Genomic DNA, 18,118 nt, shown 5'->3' with positions numbered 1-18,118 from the left:
TTTGTTCTTATGTGCATGTGCGTGTTGGGGGGATGATTTTTAAAATGCACACATTTCTGGGGACCTAACTATAAAAACGAGGGGAATAAATTTAAGTACAAACTTAAAATTTGTTTATGCTTAACTGAAAACTGGAAATGTCTGTCAGTTTTCACTCTCGAAGCTGCAGTCTAGAGACTTTTAGTGTGAGCCAATATCTCTTAATCCTAAGGGTTAACCTGGCCGCCTCCAGAGCTTCCAAACTACCAGCCGGCCTGGGGAGGCATCCTCACACCCCTGAAAGCAATTCTCCACCCTATCCTTCCCATCCCCCACCCATCTCTCTCTCTCTCTCTCTCTCTCTCTCTCTCTCTCTCTCTCTCTCTCTCACACACACACACACACACACACACACACTGCACACACACACACACCACACACACACACACCCCCAACACACACACAAAACACACACACACACACCCCACACACACACACACTAACCCCTGTGCTCAGGACATCAAAACCAAAGAGATTTCCCCCGGGAAACAAATCCTGCCTGGAGAAATCTCCCCATTGGTTGTTTATCCGCAGAAATCTACATGTTTCAGGGGATGGTGCATCTATAATCAGTCTGTCCCTATAGGACTTGGGTCTTGGCGACCTTTTTGTGACCTCTCCCGCCAGAGGAGGCTGCTGTCACTTTAAAAATTTACTGAAAGAGGAGCCCGTCGTCTGGCTTCCGACCACTCTGGAGATAGCTCCCTTTCTCCCTCGCCCCGGTTTCTTTCTGGATGGCCGAGCAGATCCCCTTTAAAGAGACAGTTCATGAAATAGAAACCCTGCGGCTGGGCGCGGAGTGGCTAAAGGGGACGAGCGGGTGAGGGTCTGGCCCCGAGAAGGCTCTGGGAGGATCTGGGGGGCCGTCCTGGCCTGGCAGGCCCCCTACCTTCGCACACTTTCCTCCTGCGGGTCTTGCCCCTGGAGCTGCGAGAGAGGAGTGGGAGAAGTTTTAGTAGGTTTCAGATAACTTTCATTACACATCGGGCTGATAAGAACAAGAGAAAGTGAGGAAAGAGGGAGGTAGTGAGACCAGAAGGAATAGCTGCGAGCTCCTTTAGGAAGGGGGAAAAACCCAAATACACCAAACCCGGCTCAATTCTGGTCTTAAAACACTGTTGGCGGACAATAAATCCGAAACGCATGGTCCTGGTGATCAGCTCCCAGGGAACGACAAACTTATCAGACACCCATTTGGAAGTCGAGACACGAGGCTTTTATTTAAAAAGAAAAAAAATATTTTTTTTAATATCTCGAAATGTTGGCGGGTGTTCTTTGAAAAGATTTTCCAACTCGAGTACCGGGCTGCTGCTGATTTTATTTTTGTTTAATTCTGCTGTGATTGCTTTTGATTGCTGAGTTGGGGCCGTAGAAATCAGAAGGTAAGCGAACTCACTTTAAAAAGTCTTGGCTGTGGGCAGGGTGTCGCTGGGGACAGCGTCTGCGTCCGGGGTTTGCGCTGAGGTCCCCGTGTCCCCGGAGCGTCCCTGGTCGCCGGGGCTCCAGCCGCCTGCCTCGGGTGGGTCAGCCCGGCTGGCTGCCGCCTTCTCGGCTCTCGTGTCCTCCTTCCCCTCCCTCCCACGTTCTGTCGGTCAGGTTCGGGGACGCAGAAGGTGGGGTTGCCAAAAATCAGAATTCCTGGCACCAGCCAAGCGACTTTGGAAGTGGCTTTCGGCGGAGTCCCACCTTGCCAAGTAACAGCTTCACTGGCCAACAGAGTGTGTTGCCTTGAGAAAGTCACATTCGGACTTTTGGCTTACAGGCTGGGATTTTCCCCCCTTTTCGTTTGGGTATTTTTTTTTTTTTTGAAAGGGCCTTTCTCTCAAATCTACCTAAAGAAACTATTATTGTTGTTATTTTGAAGCTTAACAGCGTTTGAGAAGGCAGGACTGTGTTACTGGAGAAGATGCGCTGTTTATCTTATTCAGATTTCTGAGGTGATTGAGACATTTGGATATACATGAAGTCTTGGTAGCAAATCAAAAGTGAATAGCTTGCCAGGAGTGAAGACAGTCAGGCAGCCTTGGGGCAGGAATACCGAGAGCAAGGAATCAGTATGTTGGTGAAACCTTTGAATAATCGTGTAACATTATGTAAAAAAAGAGAGAGAGAGACATTCTTTGGAAATGATTTTTTTTTTTTAATTAGCCTCCCTGTTGACAGTGGCAGCGGCAGGGATGTTAACACGAAATAAAATTACACCTATAATTTTATGTGCACAGTATGTAATCTTTAATTCCCTACCTCTGCTTGAAAGCTGAACGGGTAGAGGATTCTTGACTTTGAAATTAACAAGTTTTCCACGTCTTTCTGCAGCATGAGATGAGACCAGTGTAGCATTTCAGCGGCTTCACCAATTTCCTTTATTAAATATTTCTCTGGTGTGTCAGTTGACATGCCTCCCCACCCCTTCTCTTCTTAGTCAAGAAAACAAACGACACACCCCAAATCCGGATAAATTCCCAAACAAAACAACAATCCCACCCGAAAAAAAGAAAAGCAAACTTTAAAATCTGTGCTAATTTTTCATTCTGTCTATATCTGGGAAGGGGAGAAAACAGTGCCATTTGCATTATCCAGCCCTGAGAGCTGAAGAAACATCTTAATGCTTGCAATTTTATAAGTAATGCATTTGCTAAAATTCCTTTTCCATTGAAAGGGTATGGAGTTAGTGTGGGGAGAAGGAAGGGGGGAGAGGGAACAAATATTGTCTTTCTCTCCCATTATCATTTTTCTTTTTAAAGTCCTGGGACGACTTACTGCCCTTCAAGGGCCTCATGGTCAAGGGCTTCTTCATAGTGCTTTAGACTGGAACGCTCAGGACTGAGTTCCTGAAGTTTATGGTGAGTTAATGACTTGAAATCTGCAAGTGGATGGTTATTGGAGTTCTATGGAAAGCTGCTTTCAGTCCATACAGCCAAGGATTTCATGTTAACTTCCAGGCAGGTATAGCAGGAGCAGAGTTCAAGGGCTATTTAAGTCATTAGTTCTTGTTCTGGAGTAGGCTGTTTAGTCTGGAGCAGAAACTGTCCTCACAGTTTGCATTAACTGACATAGCATTATCAGCCCCTCGTTCTCTACTGTGAGGTCAATGGCTGCATAGCTTTTAATATCGAGTTATTGAGCTTAATGATTCATAAGAGGCTTGATTTAAGTATATGAAACCTTAAAATTAAAAGTGTCCCAGAGTCATGCTCACATTTAGATTAGGCCAAACACATGTCTTCTGTATTGATAAACACTGCCATAGGTAATATTGGCAACATGTGATGAGATGTATTAATTTTGCACTTACCTGTAAACCACTCTGTCGTTGCGTTTGCTGGACGTAGGATGTAAATGTCGTGCATTAGCACTGGTGAACTGAACCTTAGGCTGTGCTTTGCATATATGTGTACATTTATATAAATTTCATTTGCTTTTCTTCACTTTGGTTAGAAGCATCTATGGGACAATTCTTCAGCTGAGAGCATAATTTTATGGTGGGGAAATACAAACTAATAAATTTAATAATGGTCCTATGGAAGTTTGTAATTGAATTAAAATGAAAGAAAAGAAGCACAAACCCTCACCCAGATGAGCAGACTCCAGAGTTACAATATTGACAGTTGAATTATCCAAACCCAAATATTGAATGTTTAGTTTAGGAATATTATGCTCTGCATGCTGTTCTCTACGACTCTTCTGTAAAAACACAAACGAATAAAATTAATTCAATGAGTTTTTTCCCCCTATGGATAATAGAGAAGCAAGCTTATTTTGAAGCCAATTAACCAGTGTTTGTGCTTACAATTGCTCTATGCCTCTTGAAAACGCAGCATAACTTATGTCTCCTTTAATAATATGCGTGCTTGTCTGACCCTTTCCTTGTAAAGATTCAAAGGGAGAATCTGCATTTCAATGCGATATTTTCGAAACTGACTCCTTGCTGCAATGGACCGATGTGGCATTTTATTGTTCTCATCTTCTTCCTCCCAGATCTTAGATGAGTTTTGCAATGTGAAGTTCTGCATAGATGCCAGTCAACCAGATGTAGGAAGCTGGCTCAAGTACATCCGATTCGCTGGCTGCTACGATCAGCACAACCTTGTTGCATGCCAGATAAACGATCAGGTACGTCGTAAAGATTTTCTTGTCTTTCTTTGAGAGCACTAACGCATCAGCGAAGCCTGAAGAACAAAAATATCTGGGAGCTGCAGCAGACCCATGTGGCCTGTTTGTTGATACGGCAGAAGGTAACACCAGTACAAGATGCAGGACTAAGACATTTCCAGCTCTGCTTGTTTTCACTGATGTTTTCTTTGGGTGATTTTTCATGCTGTCTTAGGATCTTTATAAATACTGCAGTTATTGTAATGTGACCTAGTGATTTAGAAGCTAAGTTCTTCCTTGATACTTACTGTTACATTTTGTTCCCCTTATTATCCTAATGGATACATTCACAGGATGTATAGAGCTAAAAACAATTTGAGAATTTATGCAGGATTTGTAAATGATATATGAATAGCTATAGTTTTATTTGAAATAGTAGATAGATGTATATGTATGTTATTGGTGCAAGACTTAACCTGATCATGCATCATAAAACGCGTAATTATAACTAATTTCCTAAGTCAACATTATAAAATGAGAATTTTTACTCTTCGAATAATCAAAATACTTTTATATAATGTGTAAGTTTAAAGTTTTCACGATTAGAGAATTTTGTGACGTTATGGATGACCAAGCGGTGAGACTGACTTTAAGAAAAGTAACTATGAAATAAAAACTATGATATTATCATGAAACCAATTTTACACTTAATAAAATTGTGAGCCTTGTAACTTTGTTTGAGAGCACCTACAGAAGGAGAAGTCCATCCTGTTGATTTTTTTTTCCTTACAAACACCACTGGGTTAAAATTTAATTGTATTACAATCATCTAGTCCTTTTAACCCCATGGTGACTGAAATATGTTTCCACAACCGTGCTGAAGTGGTTGCTTGGCAGCCCACGACACCAGGAAAAGGAAAGTTTAAATTAGCTGGTTCCAATTGAAAGCTGTCTAACATCATAAGCCCAAGAGTCTCAGTCGTCATTAGGAGATTATTCTCTGGCACCCCACCAGCTCTCAGATAATTTTTACTGGCTAAACGAAACATGAGGTAGTAAGTTGTAAAATTATGTTTAAGTAGGAGAGACTTAAATCGTCAGCATAATCAAAAATAATAAACTCATCAATTGGGCTTTCCCTTTGCTGTAAGAGAACAAAGTGTTATTGACAAATGAAAATATTACTAAGCTAGTTATTGATTTTGAGCAGAACATATCCCAAGCTCGTCTTACGATATGGTCTAAGTTATGGTCACCAGCTCCAGCAAATATCTTTTGAGCACCTACTGTTTATAAGTGTGGGAAATGGATAGATGTTATAAGGGGGTAAAGTGTTTGTGCTGTGTTTTCTAGTAAGGAAAGTGTGAGACCCCAAAAGATACCTTTAAGATGAAATGATATAATTATATATATCTTAATGATTATTTGCTGTTCATATTTAGTAAAATAGACGTATTTCAGTATTTATCTACAACGATTATATAGTCAGCGAAAAGATGGCTCAGGAATGCTACTTGTAGCTAATACATGGCCACTTAAAGCCAATTTTGTATTTAACTTTTATGCTTTATAATAAACCCTTCTTGCAAAGCTTGATTGCATTGAGAAAAAAATCCTGTAGTTCCCGACTACGTGTGAATAAGGGTGCCCATTACAGTTGTCACTTGTAATTGTTCCAATTAGCTTGAAAGTACACGTTGTCTAGGCATTGTTTCCAAAGAAAATGTATTCATCTTCTCCCAAGAACAGCAGATTTACTTGTTTTAACCAAAGAGGCAGCAAAAGGAATTGAGAGAGATACAGAAGACCAATATTAGATTCATATTTATCATTTCTTATAACTATTCATCCTAAACTTCTGTAGTCCACAAGCCAACCTTAAGATGATAGCACGGTGAGTTATATACAATAACACGGTCGTGAAATTGATATTTCATGGTCAAGTGGGCTCACCCATAAACAGGAGAGTAAGTCAAAGGTAAGAGACAGATGTGTGTGTGTGTGTGTGTGTGTGTGTGTGTGTGTGTGTGTGTGTGTGTGGTAGGTCTGGCTCTGCAGAACACTATGCTTAGCCCGGTTAACAGAACAAAAGAGTGTGAGCACCTTGATACTGTGCATATGCGTGTTATAAGCATGCTCACACTGACACGCTCATAAGCGGTTCCAGGAAGACAATGTTGATGGGCATCTCTGGACAGCCTTGAAAGGTGATGTTAGACCAGGCGCTGGTGCACAGCTGACAGCACAGACTCTCCAGGTCTGCTTCTGCATCCTCTTTCCCAGGGTAGGGGCTGCCAAACGGTGAATAGACATAGTTCATCACATCATAAACACACTCACCTGGTACCAAGACATCCAGAGAAGCCCTGCATAGGCGACTGACTGCTTAGTGGCATCAGCCATACTGCACAGCACAGACCTGTAATATTCTAGAACGCATTGTAAAAATGTTCCTCTTTGCTCTGATTCTTAGAAGGGTTTTAAGTTATTAAAAGAATTTCTATGGCATAATAGGTAAATACTGTAAGCTCTTAAAGAACTGCAGGTAAACCTTTCAACTTTGACCTAATCCTGGTGCTCTGTAGGTGACCCAGCAAACAAAGGTCATGGTTACCCTGAACAAATGAAGGGTGCATATATACTACAGTCTATTTTGGTGAACATATATGTCCAAAAACTTTCTAATGTTTGAGTTAAAATTTAATGGATTTTAATCAGCTTCATGGAAGGAGGAGATCTACAAAAGAAAATAAATATGCATGCTATGATACCGAAATTTCTTGAGAGTGGGAAGCTGTCAAAACACGTATCCTGGATAAAACCCATGTTGGCCTTGTTTGATTGGTGGATTTTGTTTTTTCGAGTAGTACTAATAATGAATACAATCTGATTTATGTCGTAAAATAGAAACAGGGACCACACAATTAACCATTTCCCCCTACTTTTCCATAAGCACTTTATCCCAAGTGATTTTTCTTGGTTTAAACTTTTTAACAGATTCAGAGGGCTCTGTGTGTGTGTGTGTGTGTGTGTGTGTGTGTGTGTGTGTGTGTGTGTGTTTTTACTTTTGAGATATTTTCACACCAGAATGAGCTTTAAAAAGATAGTGTCTTTTTTGACATTGTTACCTAGAAAGACTCAGGTATTACGATTTTTAGATGTCCTTTTATTTCACGTTCTCAAAGTTATTGCTGTGATGTTTGAGAGGATGGAAATTCTGGGTGTGCTGGCATTGCTGCTAAAACATAATTTCTAAGTAGTCGCAAGTCTGACTGATGCATTCTCCAACTGAAAGTACAGAGTTAACTGTAGTAATTTATCTTTATAAAGGAAGGTCACACCAAAGACACTAGGGGAGTGAGACCCCAATCACAGACAACCCATAGAATACCACAACCATTAAAACGTCCAGGCTTTCTGACTCCTGGTGTCTAGAGTGTTTTCCCATGTTCCTTAAAGTTTGTGTTCACCAGCACATAGCTTCACTGCTGACACCCAGCATTGAGCTGGGAAATTTTCACAGTGACAGACAATGTGTAGACACATTAGAGAGCTTGGGTGGTTTACAGGAGCAGCAACTGGTTCTGAGCAGTAGGGCGGGGCAGGAGCAAAGGCAGAGAGTTGGATGCTGGAAGTTGTCCCAAGCTCGGTCCTCAAGGGGACCAAACACAGAGAGGACACCTGAAAGAAGTTTATCAATTATTCGGAGACTTCATTTATATCCAGAAGCAGCCATCCCCACGTAGTTAAAGTCAAATAGTTCAGACATCGAAATTATTTACCTAGGCTTTTCAAATTTCTCGTTATTATCATACCTTTCTTTTGAAGGCTTACATAGATCCCCTTTACCAACCACTTTGAGTGGAAGATGTAGCACATTTCGTTAGACTTGGTCTCATCTTACCTTTGTATCTTTCTCCATCCTTGATAAATCTCCTCTTAAACTCACCTCTCTGTATTCTTTACCTAAAATCAAGGCCAGCCTACCTACAGGGTATCTATTGTCCACAAGCAATGCTTTTCTTGTCCTCATTGAATATAGTCACAAGGTTTGTGTACTTATTTTTCACCCTGAAGTATCTTTAGACTAAGACTCTGCAAATTACCTCGAGGGAGGCCATCAAAGCTCAGTAGCTCAGTTCACCTAAGTTGACCTTTCAGATGAAAACCAAGGTAGTCTTTCTATTATGGTGACCAAAATGTGTGTGTGTGTGTGTGTGTGTGTGTGTGTGTGTGTGTGTGTGTGTGTATGTGTGTGAGAGAGAGAGAGAGAGAGAGACAGAGAGAGACAGAGAGAGAGACAGAGAGAGACAGAGAGAGAGACACACACACAGAGAGAGAGACAGAGACAGAGACAGAGAGACAGCGAGGCAGAGACAGAGAATTAGGATTCTGCATCATGGAAAGGAACCTACTTATTCCAATCCTGTCCTGCCTTCCCATGGTCCCCAAATGTAGGAAAGCCCTCAGACAGCCAAGGCATTGTTAACCTTGTCATTTACACAGAGTGATAAGTACTTTCATTTTTAAACTGGCTCCTGACAGCTGGTATTTAGTAAGTAGAATTAGAGAAGTCTACTGTTGCCTCTGAATTAAAAGAAACAACATCGATAAGAGATTACCCAATGCCTGTCATCCACTCCGAAGCAACGAGATATAAGAGAATGTGTGCCCCACAAAGACTACGAAGTCAGAATTCACTTAGGAGACCCTGCCAGCTCCCTGGTGGTTAATGAATGGCAGCAAGACTCGGCAGTATTTTCAGTTGGAATGGGCATTGTTCTCATTTGTGCTTTACCTTATAAACTTTTAACTGCTTCCAGGACGATCATGGTTGATTTGGCACACCCTCTCCTCTGCCCCGGCTCATGAGTGATGCTATCGGACTACCTGACACTAGCACAGTGTTGTTATTGCAAGCTCATTATGGGCTCAATTATTAACTTATTTTCTTTGGCCCTTTACTGAGGAGGGGAAAAATCCACTTTCCTTCAACATTCACTTAATATACACGGTGCAAAAACAATGAGGCAAGCAGCAAGGCCCAGTATAGAGAACGGGGCACTCCCCCAGCTCCCCCAACTCCCCGCACTTTGTAGACTATGTTTACCTCCACTGTCAGGTGATTTGTTAATTTCTCTTCCACTACAAGGATTTCTGTCCGCGTTCTCCATGCTTTCTTTTGATGTTAAAGTTATTATTGGCTTTGGGCATTTGCTTTGCTTTGCTTTTAAGTCAAGTCCTACTTTTATACCAAAGTTGTACTCTGCTGTTTTAAGATGAATGCCAGCTGGCAGTACCCAGGGACCAGCTTTGAGTACAGCATGCAAGCAGACTCTGGGGGATGCTATCTGCCTGATAAGTTGCTTCCTTTACCCCAAGATGAAACTGCCTCAGACATAGTGGCTGTTTGATATTTGCATGAGAAAAACAGTCCCACCTCCCTTCCCTGTACATGACACTCAGGCCATGATGGCAACACATGATGGTGACATGACACATCCAGAGGTCTTTCGCTAAGATTCACAGACCCTGTGTCTTGAGAAGGGTCACCTGAAGTATGCTGTGTTTAAGTTGAAACAGTCACTTGTCCATTTTTAATAATCGATGTGTGTGTGCAGACATCATCGTTCATTCTGGAATAGCTCAAACCATGGCACAGTCAGGAGAGTCTAGTTCTTTCTGGTACAAAGCCAGAAAGGTAGTCATCAGCATGTTTCACGAGCCACCAAAGAGAACTTGGTGGCTAAGGGCATAAGAGATGCCTCCAAACTTGGCAGTACGCCACCCAGAGATGATCTTTGGCTTCTTCGTAATGTGATGGTGGCACTTTTGCCAAATCTTTGGAAAAGACTTGGAATGATCAAGAGGATTTTATAGAATCAAAAAAAAATGGCCAATGTAAGGAAAGGCTATTCCTTATACATGGATCTTCCTTGAGGGCCCTGTGGGCAGATCCTGAGAAGTTAGTTAAGATACTGTGGCAACGCTTTTAGACTGGCACACAGCTCTAAAGGCCAGCACTTCTTTTTTTATAGGAACTAGAGCCAAAATCAATTTTGTCTTCTTTAATTCATTAAATGATATGTGGCTGCTTTCTCATGTTATTAATAATGAGATAAGAATGTATAGAAGAAAAAACCCTCAATGGTGTTTTCCATTGGATATTTTTAAAAGAGAGAAACACCACTTTTGCCTCACTCTGTATGCATGTGTGTGTGTGTGTGTGTGTGTGTGTGTGTGTGTGTGTGTGTGTGTGTGTGTGTGAGAGAGAGAGAGAGAGAGAGAGAGAGAGAGAGTATTCATGCAGTTATTTAATTTGGGTGCGTGGACTGACCTCAGGGCTTCATTCATGCCAGGCAAGCTTGGGGACACAAGGCTACATCCCAGTCTCCTCAAAATGTTTCTTGATTTTCTCTGTGGCTGTAAGAATAGATGCAGGACACCTTCTGTTTGGAGAAACTGAAGGGCCCTTGGCTTGGGCAAAGCTTAGTCATGATAAAGCTAACATTCTGTCGGAAGAGCTCATTTCCTGGCCATCCATGTCTGCCTTCCGAAGATGCTTCTCTGCCTCTCAGTAAAATTAGACCCAGAATGGACATTGGGATCTTTCTATCCAGAGGTCAAGATCTTGACCTCACTGTAGCCTTCCTGAGTTGGGGTTTCCGACATTGCTAGGAGTAGATGAGGGGCCCAGGTTGTGTTTCCTGAGATGGTCGAGTGTACATGCATACGGTCTGTGATCTCAGGCTGTCTCTGCAGCACCAAGACGGGCAGATATGTTCCCACCAAATGTCAACCCTGTTCAGACATGGATACTGTCACTCAGCCTCCCTCCCAGCCGCTTCCAAACATACAAGTTCCACTTGGCTTTCCCTGCTCCTGCATGGTCTTTTGAATGAAGCTATAGAGAAATAAAGCATTCTGGCCAAACACTGGGAGTTGGAGGAGGGAGAAATCAGCTGACAGCTTCAAAGGGAAAAGAGAAACCAGTGATAGTCTGAAAAAAGCTGTTTTTTCATATAGATTCTGCAGGGAGTACATTTCTCTATTATTTCAATTATTAGAACTTCCTGAATAGGTTGCACGTCACTCATAATTCACACTTCTGTCATTTTTAGACATGCCAAGTGCAGCATATTACACATAAATAAAACTTCCAGTGTTTGACCAGGGAAATAAATGGAAAAGCCCTAGCAATGAGGCCTTGTTTATCTTTTAAAGAGTAAATGGTTTGTTTTCTTTCTTGTTTTTTTTTTCCTGGACACTAGTTTATCTTCTAAGTCAATAGTACAAACATGGCACATTGAGGTGACCCAAGTGTAGCAGATTATCAGCAAAGCTGTTCTGAAAGATTCTTAGATTTTCTTTTTTGTAGAACAATGAACAAGAACATGCAGTTTTACATTTTGTAAGTACAAATGGAAACATCATTATTTTGATGGCAGATTTGGTTGGACAGAGGCCTTGACAAAATCGAATTAGTCTGAGAGCCTTCTGTGGACTATTAACTTTTCTCAGAGTGCTTTTGGGTGTCTCTACCCTCTGTAGTGTGGTCTTCCTGGACTTAAGTAACTGAAGGAACTAAGCATCCAATGGCATGTACTTAATGTTAATTCTCATTTAATTTTTATATATAATGTGTGTAACATAATATACAATTAATTGTGACCCATATCAAACACAATTAGAATTAATCTGGTCATTAAGCATTAGCAATTAATTCAAAACATGAGATTGTTAACAGATTATGTAAAATTTTAAATTCATGGAAAATACGAACTTTGCTTATTAGATGTCACATGTAAAGTATGTAATATGTCTTAGTACAAAATTATTTATATGTAATTCTGAGTGATAGTTGATCTCTCAGAATCTTAGAATTGGCTGATTTCTGTCTATACCACTACTATTTTTTTTTATTTTGTTTTGTCTTATATTACCTGAGTGGACTTCCTTTTTTTTTTTTCATCCAGATTTGGTTTCAGAGTTTGGTTAAAACGAGTTTGTTATAATACTTATATCTAGAGTAAGTGATACCCATTTACAAGAATATTATATTTATGCTTCAGCAATAAATGTCACTGAAAATGAAGGCAAGCAAGGTTGGCTTTTTCTCATCTTGTTTTTTCAGTTACGCAAACAATTAAGGATTCTTTCTGAAAAGTCATAAATTTTGCTAGTCAGAGGTATTTCAACGATAAAGCTGGTGATGTAAGACTATGGCGAGGTCAGTTAGTGAAACAATCACATAGATACTTATCTTTTTAAGTTGGAGAATTCAGAAATCCAAGGATATCATTCATGCTTACAAAGATAGAAATTCAGCTTTTTGGAAAAGAAAAAAAAAACAGTCTATCCAGATGCTAGAAAAATTAAATTTTTATGTTATGAAAAAGTTTAACTGTGTGGAAAATTAAGTCACGTTTATAACATCTATTTCCGAATTCTAGTGCCAGCTACCAAGTTTAGAATTCTAGAAGAGATCAACCAATTTGAGATGTGTAATAACCCGATTGAGTTTGAGATATTCAGTAACTTGAATTTTACAATAGAAATTTCATATACACATAAGGACTATTCTTCTGCCTTTCCACTGTGTGCTGGGATTATCTTTCTTTCCAGCAGAGTCTATCAGAGAGGGAGTGGGAGGGTGCAACATAGGAGACCAACAACTTTTGTATTGGTTGAAACTTCTTTCTGAATACTTAAGATGTCTGTACTTGTATTGAATTCATCACAAACCCCAGGACATTTTAAATTTGGATCTGGTTAAGTTTTTCCACACAACTACAATAGGGAAAGGAGAACTGTTAACTCTTTTATGGAATTTAGCAGACAAATCAACTCCCATTTTTTCCACAGCACAAACCCCAGAAAAGCAGTGTATTTTCTTCTGGTGCATAACTCAGATGACACAGGGTTTATAGGCTTGCCATGTGGCCAAGTCTCTGGGGATGCCCTGGTCTTAAAGGCGGGGTGTCTATAAGCATCTACATCAGTAAGCGTCTGCATACAACACTCCTGAAGCTGTCAGTTTCTTATTTACCACAAGATGTTTTTACAACTCGAAAGGAGAGACACAGCATTTCCTGAGAATAGAGACACGGTATTTCCTGAAGGAGGAGGTTCATTCAGGGTTGTCTCCCATCAGATTCCCACGTAATTCAGTTTGAGGGAGGGGGGGGAAAGGAAAAGAAAAGTCGTTTTGTTTTCTATTAAAGGACTTCTCTCACCATGTCAAATGCTTGCTAATATATTTCTATTGTCATAGGCATATCTGGGCTCAAGTATTCAAATTATACATTGGTGCCATTCTAATTAGAAGAGGAACATGTCATTTGAATGCAGCTTTTCTAAGATCCCAAGGAATGGCAGACAGCAAGGATCCCAGGAGCAGAAACACCTTGAGATGGGGACCGGACCCTCGAGGGTGTGGAGGGCGGGGCTTCGAGGCACATTCTTATTGCTGCTTGGGGAAGCATGCCCAGAATTTGCCCTCGTTATGACTGGCGCTTGCCAGTTCGTTTCAAACCTCAGTTTCATGAGCACCATAAAAATTCAGTTAAAATAGGAAAGAACACCCTGAAGTTAAATTCTACTCTGCCTTGCCTTGCCTTTCATGGCCTGGAATGTCACCTTTTACCTCCAGTAAATAAAGCCAACGTCAACACGCTTCCATGTCTTTTATATTTTATGCACTCAATATTCTTCACATGACAATCTGGACACTTAAAGGGTAATTACAGGAGTGATCTATGTCCCGGCGAAGAGAATTGTCTTCATAATATATAGTTGCAGAGTATCCATCATTTTCTTTTGTTCCTTGGACTGCTCACATTGGATTGAGTAAATCTAAAATGGAATTAAAAGAGACATGATTAATAGAGGACTGGAGAGAAATCATGATATCATAATACTTTCTTAAAGTGGCCTGACTTGTGTGTCTGGGAAGCGCTCCTCAGCCAATACAATCGTGCCTTGTGACTGTCTTGCTGTGCTCTGTCTTTTTAACCTCCCTGTTTCCGAGAAGTCTGAATGTGTCACAATTCAAATGCTAACATGCTGCTGGAAAGGGAACTAAGAAGTTAAACCTGTTAGAGATGCCAGGACAGAGGTGATTCAAACTGCTGAGAGAAGCCCATTGTTTTCTAAGGGGAAATGGGCTCAAGGAGGAAGCAGGGGACTTACCCGTGTTTAACTCGAAGGTGTAGGAGAAAGGCGCATGGGAGCAGTGATATTATTTTAATCTGGTAACTTGAGGCAGGACTCTTCCCTGCCTGTGAGGCCCTAGAGAGAGGGGAGAGTGATGGGTACAAGGTGACCATGTCTGCTTTGGGTTTCCTTTATAAGTAGAGACTGCCGAAGATGGAGCCTGTCCTATGGTAGCCTAGATTTCACTTTTAGACAAATAAAAGAATCTCAGGTTATATTACAGCAGTGTTCAGCATTTCTTCCTGGTGGCCATTATAAAGGGACTTAAGTTTAGCTACTAATGAATAAAAAAAGCTTCATTTTGACAAGGAAGAGACCAAGTAGAAAATATTCCTCATTGTATATATATATAATATATATACATTTCACATAATTCTGTGCTCTATTCTTTTTTATAGAAACACACACACACACACACACACACACACACACACACACACACACACACACATCACCACCACCCACTGGAGTTTAGAGCCACCTACTGGAAGAAAGAAGCACGTACTTCTTTGTAAGCTCTTTGGCCTTCCAAAGAATAAACAGTAAAATATAAAAATAGAGGAGTATTTCCAGTGATCTTATGTGACAGTGTGCACAGATTTCCTCCGTTTGAAATGACCAGACAGTCCTGGTTAGCGGATACAGAGCCAGTCCAAGGCTGGTCTCAGTGAACAAACATCTTCTAGGCTATTCTTCCTATTTCTTGGTTGCATTTGTCTTCTCTATTTTTTTTCTCTCCTGAATTTGCCCTGATGTTGAGAATAACGGTGGTGGGGTGCAGTCTTGTTTAAGGATTAGCTGGTAAAAGTATTGGTGTGTGGTAACAGCAAAACAGAATACAGGTTACCATGAGCAAGATGAGCGTGTAAGAAAAGACATAGGGCCGATTCACACTGATGGTTCATCGGGCTAAAATTTTTAGTGTTTATGAGGTACAGTATAACTCCCCCCCCCAACCTCCATAAATAGAATCGTTATTTAAAAAGTAACCTCAGGGTAAGAAGAGTAATTGATAGCATTCTAATGGTAAAATAAATCCATATCTTGAAGATGTTTGTGCTTAAACGCATCCTTTATGGGTGGTGAAAGCCTGGTGCCTGAACACACAGAAGGCCATGGCTTCTCTGTCACTGAGCTGTTAGGAAAGACAGGCAGATCTTAGAAATTTCAGATTATGATTCAATGTCCTCAACCCACTAGTAGCAGATTTATTAAGTCTTTCCTGTCTTTACTTAGCGAGAAAGCCAGGGCATAAGCACTCAAATCAGTAGCCAGGTCACAGAGGGAGCACGGGACACAGTGCTTGTGTGGTGGAGCTATAATCAGGAGCTTGGGCACAAGGTCAGGGCTTAGGTAGAGGCTCCCTTCTCTCATTGGTGGGAGCGGAGAGTGGTGTTTTGAAATGAAGTGATTCTGTTCTGACCATAGCTGTTCAGTTTGCTGCGGTCCACCAGCCACTCCCTTTGGAGCTTCTTGTGGAGAAGAGATCTCTATGTAGGGCCCCTTAGGGCTGGCTAGAGCACTGCCAGATAGTTCGGAGTGGGTGTGGCTTGCTAGGTACTTTGAGGAATTCAAGGATGGGACAGTTCTTTTCTAAACACATGGCATGTTACCTAGACTATAGGTAACACGGCAAACTCATATAATGAAATTTGGTTTGTATATTAGCTAGGATTTGGAAACTTTCTGTTAATTCCTTGAGAGGTTTTTTTTCCCCAACAAGATGATTGTTTATTTTTCTCTTAGTTAATAAAACAGAAATTACCATTCCCTTTGATAAAAAATAAAAATAAAAGGGAATATGTTTATGAAAATAGGAGAAAATGTACGGCTGCCCCGGTGTATCCTGCCCTTTGTTAACGTTTGCTCATGTCTGTCTTTCCTGCCACCTGTGCCTGCTCTTTGAAGATATTCTACAGAGTAGTCGCAGACATTGCGCCTGGGGAGGAACTCCTGCTGTTCATGAAGAGTGAAGAGGACCCACATGAGCCTATGGCGCCTGACATCCATGGTGAGTGCTAAGCGCCTCTGGGTGCGCTGCTTTCCACACAAGTGTCCAAGAAGCTCACACCTGTGGTTTCTCCATTTGCATCCTTGGCTGCTGCACAGTGCCATTTTGACAAATGTGTTATCTCAGAATGAGTGTTGTTCTGGAGTTGACACGTGGCTACAATGAGGGAGAAAGCAGTGAGCTGAGGTCGAAGCTGAAGTACATATGAAGAAAAATGGAAGACTTGATCGGAAGCATCACCTTAAGTTTAGTTACAATTCCCTTTGTAAGCATCCTTCCACTCTTTTAAAGAGTTTGTTTGTTTAGTGGGTCGAGTGTTCTGCCTGCGTGTGTGTACACAATGTACACGGAGTGCCTACAGAAGCCAGAAGGGGGCGATAGATCCCATAAGCATGAATGATAGGAGATTGTGAGCCACCATGTGGGTGCTGGAAATTGAGCCCAGGTCCTCTGCAAGAGCATTAGGTGCTTTTAACCTTGGAACCTCTCTCCAGCCTTACCTTTCACTTCTTGAGAGTCATTGCAAGTAGCCAGGTTTTGATCTTTCTTCAAATGATCAACTCTCTCTCCCGCATATATTTCTATTACTGGAAAGGTATCTCTGTGAGAGCAAAATCTTAATTGCATGTGTGTTATTGAGGTGAGAGAACATTTTTTCTTTTCCTTCCAATTCTGTCTCCTAATATAATGTGATTTGATTGAACACAATACATTGAACCAAAAGTACTTTAGTTAGAATACTTTTCGATTGAAAGCACCAGAGGCCAGGCTCCAATGACTTGAGGGAGGAGTTTAACTTTCAAGCCTAGTTATTTTCACTCAAGCAGTATCCGCCATAGTTGAGCTCCATTTTGTCTCTTTGCAAAATATTCTGGGGATGTCTTTGGGGCATGCGTTTTCCTCTTAGAAGTCTGACATGAAATTGCCTTTAGAAATCTAGGCTTCCCAGTCAGCCTGGTAGAGTTTGAGCCTAAATTGAAGGCTGGTCTTTCTTAGACAGTACAGCATACTTAATGCTAGAAAAAAAGTGTGCAAATTGGGGCTCCTCTGGTGCAATGCTTCCCTTGTACATGGTCATTGAGCTCTAGGTGTTCCAGGCCCAAACAGAAGTGATCATTCCATTCTTAAGTGTTTTAAGACATGCATTAAAATGCCATTGTTTAAAGTGTTCTCGGGGCTAGAAAGATAGCTTACCTTGCAAGCTTGAAGGCCCAAGTTTCATCTCCAGAACCCCTCTAACAAAATCCAAGCAGTGGCAGGTAATCTCAGTGCTTATGAGGTGGAGACAAGTGGCTTTGGGACACTGGCTGGCCTTCCTAGCCAACTTAATGAGTGTTAGGCCAGTGAGAGACCCTGATTCAAAAAACTAATAAAATAAAAGTACATTTTACCTGAGGAATGCCACCTGAGGTTATGCTATTACCCACACACATACAGACATCTGCACACACACTTTTACACACACACACACACACACACACACACACACACACACACACACACGTCCAAAACATCCTTGAACCATTAGCTGTGTGTTGTTTCAAGGTATCATATCTGTTCCCAAACATATAACCATATACTGATATATCAGACTTAGAATGTTTAAGTGGTTACTTGGATTTCATACTTCTAGATAAAATAAATTTAAAGCATATGCATTCTTTATGCTGGCTAGATGCATATATTATTCTATTTAATCTTCTACATGCAGATTAAAATTCCTGAATGAGGAATTTCACAGATTGAGAAACTGAGGCTAAG

General features: G+C 41.1%; 1 protein-coding gene across 1 annotated transcript in view; it reads left to right on the top strand.

Annotated features, from left to right (window-relative positions):
* The window catches only part of Mecom (MDS1 and EVI1 complex locus), a 548,190-nt gene that overhangs the window by 486,242 nt on the left and 43,830 nt on the right, over positions 1–18,118 (top strand). The window contains exons 3-4 of the mRNA XM_032898551.1: positions 4,018–4,152; positions 16,255–16,357. Of these exons, the coding sequence (XP_032754442.1) occupies positions 4,018–4,152; positions 16,255–16,357 (238 nt within the window). The remainder of the gene's footprint in view (positions 1–4,017; positions 4,153–16,254; positions 16,358–18,118) is intronic.

Source organism: Rattus rattus, chromosome 3 (assembly GCF_011064425.1).
Source record: "Rattus rattus isolate New Zealand chromosome 3, Rrattus_CSIRO_v1, whole genome shotgun sequence".
NCBI classification, from domain to species: domain Eukaryota; kingdom Metazoa; phylum Chordata; class Mammalia; order Rodentia; family Muridae; genus Rattus; species Rattus rattus.
Note: the sequence above shows the minus strand (reverse complement) of the source record. Positions and strands in the feature narration are given on the sequence as shown.